Here is a 9,705-nt window from a genome sequence, read left to right on the forward strand (position 1 = left end):
GGCAGGCGGTATTTGCACCACGCCACCACGGGCACCACGCGACCACCACGCCACCACGCGAACAGGCGGAGCGATCATAATGACGATATCAAAACAGACCATCAGACCACAGACACTTGAGAGTTGTGGTTACACCTACCAATTATAGATGGCATGTTGGTATACTGCGTTGTTGCCTGACGGGATTTACGCTATACATCCGTGTCCAACCGTTTGTCATGAGAGATCTTATCACACCATTATTGTTATCACAATACTGTCACTGCGGAGAAAGTATAGATCGGAGACCTATTATTGCGAATTAGTGTTGTACAGAGACTTGTCCCCGGTAAAGGTCCTGTACGGCATTTACGGCATGTTTTAATCTCTATGTACAATTTTTCTCTTTTACTGTGTGTGGTTTTTTAAATTGTACAGTGCTTTGCAAATGATTTTCATTCAAAAGCACTTTTAATATAATAAATTATTATTATTATTATTATTATTATTATTACGCTTATTTGGTACACTGATGTGAAAGTAAATATTGTGACCTGTTTTAAAGGTCCCGCCCTACTGTTCGACAATGGTTCAGTGATTTCAAATACCTGACGGGCTCATCTTGCCTATAGGTGTATTGTCTCATGTGTGAATAGTTTCGACGTCCTGTGAGAGGTGAGAGACCCCTATTGGCTACTTCGTGTAACTTTATTTTGCCTACATAGCTGCTGCCTATAGCGTCCCTTTAAACACTATGAAGACTGTGACACTGGTGTGAAAGTAAATATAGTCCACTATTTAAAAGTCCTGGGCCCGGTTGTTCAAAAGAAGAAATACATTTTTAAAGATAACTTAACGTTAAAATTCCTGACTTGGCGTTAAGATAACGTCAAGTTTTATTTTGAGTTGTTCAAACAATATTAGCCTAACATTGGCGTTATCTTTAACGTTAGATTTAACTTACCTAAAACCCTAAGTTAAATCTAACGTTATCTTTAACTTGATTACCTATACCTACCATGGCAACTAACATCAGTGAACCAAGATGCAATATTTACTAACATTAGCGTTAGTTTACCCTAACGTTGTTTTGAACAACCCAAATTCAACGCCAAGTTAGCTAACGCCAAGTTAAGGAATTTAACGTTGATATTTAACTTAACATCAATGAAATTCTTTTGAACAACCGGGCCCTGTTCTATTGTTTGATGGGATTTCATGAATAGCAATATGGGCCCAGGCTTATACATCGTAGACGTATTACAGTCATTTGAAAGTCAGTATAGTCTTCAAAGGTCAGGCGGGCGCGTCGATTATAATAATAATATACAATGTATAATAATGATCACAATATTGAAGATAAGAAGAAGAATTCCCAAGCTTGTTGGCTTGGGAAGCCTAGTGATTCACCTTCCCTAAAGAATGCATAAGATTCGAGATATGTCCATTAAAGGGGCACTATAGGCAGCATCTTGGTAGGCAACATAAAGTTACACAAAGTAGCCAGTGAGTCTCTCACCTCTCACAGTTTGTCCTAACCTAGTCACGCCTGTAACAGGGATACATTCAGTGATGAATCAAATAAGACCTAATGCCCTTACTCTGTTTATAAGTCAGCTAAAGTTGGCCAATTTGACCCCCTGCTCCTACACAGTCCCCCTTTAATGGTAAACTATAGGCAACAGCTAGGTAGGCAAGATAAAGTTACACAAAGTCGCCAATAAGGGTCTCTCACACAACAGTATGTTGAAACTATGCACACGTGTTCGAGTGAGTGATAAATCTAACTCCTGCAGGTCAGTCGTCAGTTGGAGTAGGTCTAGTTACTCAACGGTAATTCAGTACGTATTTCCGTAGTTGGCGTACACCTTTATTCCAATAATCCCAAGAACGGGCATCAGAGAAGCTAGGATAGCAGCCAACGCCATCTATAGTTGTTCCAAGAAACCATGATCCAATGAATCGACCGCTATTTTGATATCGTCATTATGATCGCTCCGCCTGTTCGCGTGGTGGCGTGGTGGTGGCGTGGTGCCCGTGGTGGCGTGGTGCAAATACCGCCTGCCCACCAAACCGCGGTGATAACGAGATCGCGCACTATCTTTCCGATCGGCCCTTGTGCCTAAATTCAGCCATTCAGCTTATATGTGTACGCCATTCAGCTTACATGTATACGCCTCCAACAAAAGGCCTATTTCTGTCGAGCATAATAGTTCTGTATATATAATAGGCTACTCCAGCTGTCGATATATTTATGATGGGAAAGATGCTCAAGCTAGCAGGTTTTTTGGTTGTGGCTTTCAGCCTCTACATCGGATACCGGTCAACCAATAGATTCGACCCAGGTGAGTGAATCTGCTCGCGTGAAAAACTAGGTGAAGGAGGCCGGCCAAGTAGAAGTAACCCCTTCTTCTTTTCTATGATGACACATTTTGGCTTGATTTCTTCTAATAACAATTTCTGCCCGAATTCTGTCGCCCGTATTGTTGCACGCCAATAAGAATTCTTAATTCGACGACGCTCACGTATAGTACATGTATATGCTCGCAAAATGTGCACAATGTGAAGTAAATGTCATTACGTTACATGTTCTTGCCCTTGCCGGTTAAGGCCTGTCGACGCAATATCAATCTGCCTGCGATTTATCAAATTTGTTATTGACGTCTGCTAGCGCTGTGGTAACTATAGTGGACTTGCTGACACTGTCGAATCTCCACACTGCTACAGAGTGGCTCAATAAAAATGTTATACGTACAAAATGGTTAACGTCCATTATAATTTTGGCATTTACCTCAAACATACATATGTATTTGAAGAGCAAGCTCTCTCAATTAATTTGACACCAGCATATTCGAAACCCTTCCATGGTTGACATTTACTTCACAGGACAGATTTTATTGACTCGTGTGAAATCTGACTTGCGCCAACCTTTCAGTTTCAGTGGTTGAACAGGGCAAAGGACAAAGAGGAAGCAATCTTTAACATTTTAAAGTTTATTAACAGTTGAAGATTGACATTTAACAGATTCATTTTGTAATTTTCCTATTTGTGTTCAACTGTGAATAAAATTAAATGTTGAGAATGCTTCCTCTTTGTCACTGAAAAGTTCGCGCAAGTGATATTTCACATGAGTCAATAAAATCTGTGCTGCGCAGTCAACCATGGAAGGATTATGATTTGATGGCGTCAAATTAATTGGGAGAGCTTGCTCTTCAAGTACATATGTATTTTTGAGGGCGAATGCCAAAATAATAAAAAATATTAACCATTTTGTACGTGTAACATTTTTAGTGAGCCACTCTGGAGATCAATTGGAGTTAAGGCCTTTAGGTGCTAGCGGGCTTGGACCGTGTATTTGGCTAGGCCAAGGATTCGAGGTACACGTTTGGGGCAAAATAACGTAATGGTATCATGTTACAGATATGATTCGAGGCAAGAGAGTTCTTGTGACAGGAGCAAGTAAGGGCATTGGAGAACAAGTCGCCTATCAATATGCCAGGATGGGAGCGAATGTGATGGTGACGGCCAGGAGTGAAACAGCGCTGAAAAAGGTAGGGCCAATTACAAGAATAAACGAAAGCCGCGCCTCTATTGTGTTGAGGTTGGTCCGAAATGGCCAGTTCTTGGTGATTGGCTCTACTATCAAAATTGGTCACATGAGAGATAACGATTTGTTGTTGTTTTTTAATGAAAGGTACCCTTGCATACAAATTGATTGCCGCGAGCTCATGTTCACGCGTTGGTGTAGCATTTTTCACGTAATTTCGATATGTTTTGCTTGCTGTTTCGCTGTTCCAGGTTGTGGCAGAATGTGAAAGGCTGAGCGGTCACAAGGGTCATCACTACGTCACAGCGGACATGTCAGATTTTCAGAATATGCATAAGGTTACAGAGGTAAGTTACTTGTATCAACTCATCAAGTCACCAGTTCCAGATTGAGTCGAGGTCGCAGTCGTTCTGACTCCGAAAGTCTATTCTGCATGTACGAGGAATCATTGCATCCCAAATGAGACAAGTAAAATCAACGCCACCACCGGTAATCGCTTCTTTTGGATCGTATTGGGGCCTGATAGGGTTGGATGGGTAATGACAATGGGTAAGGTTGGGGCTTAGTCCTGAGATGGAGGCCAGCAATTTCTCGGGGATATACATGTATAGGGTAACAAGTTGTGGTGATTCGTATTGTAAAAATATGAGGTGACAGTGCTTGGTGAATAAAGATCTTTAAAATGTTGCAAAAGGTATGTTTTCAGTCGAACTTTTGCCTCAACTCTAGTCACACTTTCAGGCTGCCAAAGACTTTCTAGGAGGCCTAGATATTTTAGTCATCAACCATGTCGCCCCCTATCGGACTGGTCTCTGGATTGGAAAGGAGAATCTTACCTTCTTTGACTTCCAGGCCAAGCTCAACTTCAATTCGTACGTGCACTTAGCTACGCATGCCTTGCCATTACTTGAAGACAGCCCGGGAAGCAGTATAGTCATAGTCAATTCTATTGCTGGTGAGTAAATGTGGCGCTGAATACAATACAGTGAGTTTGTAAAGTTTTGTAGAAGTATACCTACATGTATTTGCTGGCGTACGATTTTTCTCACCAAGTCAGTATATATTCTTTCTTGCAGTGAGATGATTTTCTCACGTAGTATCTTTACTCTTTTTGCAGGAAGATGATTTTCTCATCAAGTAGCCATATATATTTATATATATATTGTATTTTACAGGTGCACTTGGTTTTCTCGTTAACAGTGGTTATTCAGGGTCGAAGTTTGCACTGAATGGATTCTTCATGAGTTTAAGGGCCCAGTTTCAAATATTGGAGCAAGATATATCGGTCACGCAATGCTTTCTTGGGGCCATACGTAAGTATCCAAACAGTCATAAAAAATGAGCATCCTCACGAATCTCGTTGCAGTTTGATGTGCATTGAGAAATACGTAAGAAGAGGATTTGAAGTGAAGCCTAACAACTATTTTCTAACTTATAATATTGGGATAAATGAAGTATCCATTGCATTTCGATTTAACTATAAATCGAAAAAGATGGACATCTCCAGTGGTCGACAACCTGGAAAGCATCTTTCTCTTAATAGCTTGGACTTGAGCCATTGGGAACCAATACACCAATGGTACTCCATCTGATTATGCTTCTTCTACCTCAGGCACCGATGCGGGCCAGACCGCCCTTTCCAACCAGGTCTATCGCCACGAAAGAGCAGGGAAATTAGTCCGGATGGACATACCTGACAGTGCTTACATGGAAGTGAACGAAACGGCATTGGAGATTGTCAAGGCCGGAGCTCTCAGAGAGGAAGAAATGTACTTTCCTAAGTTCGCTAGATATGCCACTTATCCGGGGTTGAAAACTCTATATAAGAAACTGGCTACCACAATATATCGAGCGGAGAATTTGCCCGCGTCTGATTGACAATCGGATTCTTTGAGAAAATGGCCGTTTAGATATGTTGCGATAAAGTCTTGACACGTGTTAAGTATAGATATTGGTTTCAAAGAAATAATAAATCGTAACCTGGGTTGGTTTCACTCAATTTTTGATTGCAAATTGTATCAACCATAAATACTCTCAACTCGGCTCTATAAGACCAGGCCAGACACCTCTTGCCCGCTCATTACATATCAATATTCATTGGGATATTGTATGAAGAAGAACCAATGACAGGTCAGATACAGCATAGGCCTGTAATGAGCAGTCATGACTGTGAGTCGCCATTGGTGTGCCATCATGCCTAGCTCTTTGTTGTGTTTGTTAAGTTTCGTGTTAATTTCACCTACCTGTATGTGGTTAGGTCATACTGTTGACTATGAATTTTGATTTTGCTGTAATACAATAAATCCTCACTGGGTCTTTTTATTCCCCCTTATTAATGGTAGTCATAATGCATGAATTAGGAGATAGGCATAGTACAACATGGATGCAAATGACGAGGAAGTCGGTATTGCTGCACCTTTGCCGAAAAGGCGCAGGAGTTACAGTATCAAGGAGAAAATTGCGTATCTTCCTGATTTCTACACTGCATTAGATAATGGTACAGTAGCCGACCGACGGGACTTTGCGGAACACTACAGGATCCCTGAAGAGACATTCCGTAAATGGAATTTAGAGGAATTGGAACTTGCTCAGCGACCAAACAACGGCAATGCACGGAAGAAAAGAGCAAGGAATATCGGAACCTGGACAGAAGTTGAGGAACAAGTCCATGAATGGGTTTTGGACCAAAGGGAGAAACGCCTCCCTGTTGGCTTGCTGTGCAGGACATTCAGGAGAAAGCGTTGTAGTTGTATGTAGCCTGGTGGGACGATCTCACCGAAGAGAGACAAAATGAAATTGTCCATTCAAAGCCTATTCTTCATGATTTCCGAGCCTCATCTGAATGACTTCATGAAGAGAAAGAACATTTCATTTCGAAAGGCTAATAAGAACACCACAACTCTTCCCGCTGATGCTGCGGCTCGAGTCGAAATGTTTCGGAATGAAGCCACAGACACCATTGAAAGGATGGGTATTGAATTTCGTTTCGTGTTCAATATGGATGAAACATTCTTTCTTTTTGACTGTCGCCCTCTTTATACATGTAACACCAAAGGTGCCCGGTCTGTTGATGTCGGGACGTCCAGGTCAAACACAAAGTTAGGCTGCACGGTTTCACTTTGCATCTCTGCCAGTGGGGGCAAGATGCCAGCTCATGTGACATTCCCTCGCCGAGGATTCGTTCGGAAGATTGCTGAACTGGAGAACCAGAACATCCCTGCTAATGTTAAAGTTACATCCTCCCAAACTGGATGGGTGAAAGAAGAGACGATTGGACACTGGTTAGATGAGGTATTTCAGCCTCATATTGATGCCGAACACTGCGATCTTTTTTTGCTACTGGTCGACAGATATCGGGTGCACAGAACCGAATACTTTGGATTGCGCACCACTGTCAGTCAATGGTATCATTGACTTCATCCCAGCTACATGCTGCACGTCACTCGTACAACCACTTGACGTTGCAGTCATGAAATCCTTCAAGAGTAACGCCAAAACGCAATGGAAGATGTGGAAAATAGAACACACAGATGACGATGGTGCGTGTCTACCAGTGCAACTACTGGATGTGGTGAACATTGTTAGCTATGCCTGGGAAGCCGTGGAACCCCGCGTAATTCTAAGCGGATTTGAAGCGTCATTTCGACCACGGGATATTGAGAACGGGCCTGCAGCACCAATGGGCGATGATAACGACGAGGATGCGGAGGAAGAGGATGGACTTGACTTTGTAGACGTTGAAAACGAACTTGTGCAGGAGTAATTGCAACAGACCAACGTGCATTACTACATGTATGAATTTCGAATAGAATAAAGCATATCATAAAGTTATACCAAGTCATTGTTATCTGTTAGCTCAATTTTTAACGAAACAAACCTTTCTGAAAAGAATACCATCAAACATTCATTTTGCAACACCCTGTCTAAACAAGTCAAACCCTGAGGTCAGCACATCCCAGGACACAGAAAGGTGATCATGAAGCGATGAATGGTCACAATCCACTCATTGAGCTTCTTAATGCATGTTGATTTCATGAAAGCCAAACCATGAAGTCGGTGACAGGCCTACTTGCCAATCATAACATTACCCATGCAAAAGCACAACTCCAGTTCTCTCAACCAATAAGGTCTGACAAGGATTTCTATAGGCCTAATACCCCTGGCTGCGAATGAATAACCATGAAACTTGGTAGTGGGTGGTATTTACCGGCCTGGTCTTATAGAGCCGAGTTGAGAGTATTTATAAATCATACATGTATACATGTATATGCATACTCACACTTCAGCAAATGAAGAACAGACTGGTTCAGTCACAACGCGAAAAGATTAAATTCTAATATTTCGTTTATTTCTGTTCAGAAAATAGTATTGGGCCTGTGGAAATTAAGATTTTTAGTATTTTGAAATTTGGAATCTGGAGTTTCGGGAATTTGGAAATATTGGAATGTGAGAATGTTGGATTATTCAGCACTCTTATCGCCCGAACAGCCTCGTCTTGCATTGCCACCTGTGGAGATGTTTTTTTCCTGCAGGCGAACTTCTTCTTGTCACAGCAAGCGTAGGATTTGCATCTCTCGGCGCATTGATACCTGCAAATCGGATACAATGATAGGCTGTGGCGAGAGTGAAGTGAATTACAATAACAAAGCTGTAACTGGCAGTCGGGGCGCGATATTTTCAGATTTTCGTTAGAAGTTTTTTTTTGTTATTTGAAAAATTATTTTTTTACAAAATATGCCTCTATGCATTCCAGATGCTAACGATTGCTCTTTTTTAATATTTTGGTTGAAATAGGCAATAAATCGAGGCCTTTTAGGACAATAATTTGTTTATTACCAATTAAATGGAATGTATTTTTAGAAAAAATGGATCGTAAGCACCTGCACGCACCATGCCGCGATGTGAGAGTCGAAATCTGAAAAGGGATATCTCGCATCGTAAAGTCTGCGCGCAGGATTGTTCAAAACTTTAATTATGACTTCTAATTAAAAGCTAATTAAACCTATTATAATCGGTCAAAATTGATACTTTTTATGAGGAATGGGAAGATAAAGGTTGGAACTAAAACATACATTGAAATAAATAGGTAGGCCTATACGCTTTATTAGATATTTTTGTTGGAAGCGCACAATAGATGTGTCTAGGTGAACCCCAGCCTTAAAAATAATCTTGATGTTCGATCAGACCCGTATTACCTTTATTTTAGATTGATCAATTAGGCTTACTCATGCACTTGCCTTCGCACAAGCTTCCAGCCATGACCACAAGCATGAAGAGCATGATGAACTTAGACTGAAGAATACGATAACTGCAAGAAAAAGAATCAATGATGTGATTCAGGGTTTTTCACTGATATATGAAATTTAGAGGCGGTGTATTGAAATAATTGTCTGGTATGACGAGGATGGTCAGCACCCTGGAAAATGACTATCGCCAGATACTGCCTTGACGCAAGGACGTACGCGCTAGGCCATGGGACGAGTGTGAAAAATGTGAAGTTCCGTTTGACAAATTAGCGGGCAAATTGAAAACAGTAGTTTTTGGGTAATATGGGGGTGCTGATTTCAAAAATCAATTTTTCTCCCGCGTAAAGTTGCACATTAAGTCAGAAATGATACCCTTAATAGGGCCTAATGGTCCCAAAGTAGGGGTCAAAAAGTTGATGTCATCGAAACATGTCAACATGGGTATCAAAATGAAGGTCTATGGGGGTACTTTAACATTGCATAGTTTTTGGCCCCCTTAACGAACCGTGCGTGGGAGCCCCCCAGGGAGGGTCAAAAAGGGCAAAAGTGGTAACTTTGACCCTGTCCCACGATCTTCATAGGGACTATAAATGGATAAAAACTGTTTTATTCGACAGTACTCACATAGACCGTTCCATAGATACCCATGACGACACCCTTGGGCAAAAGGTTTTCGAGATCTTAAATTTGGAGCCTAAAAAGGGGTCAAAATTACTATCTCGGCAACCCTTACCCCGAGAGTGTTGTCATGGGTATCATTTTGAAGGTCTATACGATTACTGTCAAATAAAACAGTTTTTATCCATTTATAGTCCCTATGAAGATCGTGGGACAGGGTCAAAGTTACCACTTTTGCCCTTTTTGACCCTCCCTGGGGGCTCCCACGGTTCGTTAAGGGGGCCAAAAACTATGCAATGTTAAAGTACCCCCATA

At 41.4% G+C, this 9,705-nt stretch overlaps 1 protein-coding gene across 2 annotated transcripts in view; it reads left to right on the forward strand.

Annotated features, from left to right (window-relative positions):
• Nucleotides 1–6,010, forward strand: part of LOC135496730 (11-beta-hydroxysteroid dehydrogenase 1-like) — a 206,655-nt gene extending 200,645 nt beyond the window's left edge. The window contains exons 1-6 of one of the 2 annotated variants that reach the window (XM_064786205.1): nucleotides 2,098–2,324; nucleotides 3,400–3,530; nucleotides 3,778–3,873; nucleotides 4,268–4,481; nucleotides 4,702–4,839; nucleotides 5,139–6,010. In XM_064786205.1, coding sequence (XP_064642275.1) covers nucleotides 2,234–2,324; nucleotides 3,400–3,530; nucleotides 3,778–3,873; nucleotides 4,268–4,481; nucleotides 4,702–4,839; nucleotides 5,139–5,404 — 936 coding nt within the window. In that variant the 5' untranslated portion in view covers nucleotides 2,098–2,233 and the 3' untranslated portion in view covers nucleotides 5,405–6,010. Of the gene's footprint in view, nucleotides 1–2,097; nucleotides 2,325–3,399; nucleotides 3,531–3,777; nucleotides 3,874–4,267; nucleotides 4,482–4,701; nucleotides 4,840–5,138 lie in introns of those variants that run through there. The other variant, XM_064786206.1, reaches the window with a different exon arrangement.
• The last annotated feature ends 3,695 nt before the right edge of the window (nucleotides 6,011–9,705 follow it).

This window comes from Lineus longissimus, chromosome 12 (assembly GCF_910592395.1).
Source record: "Lineus longissimus chromosome 12, tnLinLong1.2, whole genome shotgun sequence".
Classification (NCBI taxonomy): Eukaryota; Metazoa; Nemertea; class Pilidiophora; order Heteronemertea; family Lineidae; genus Lineus; species Lineus longissimus.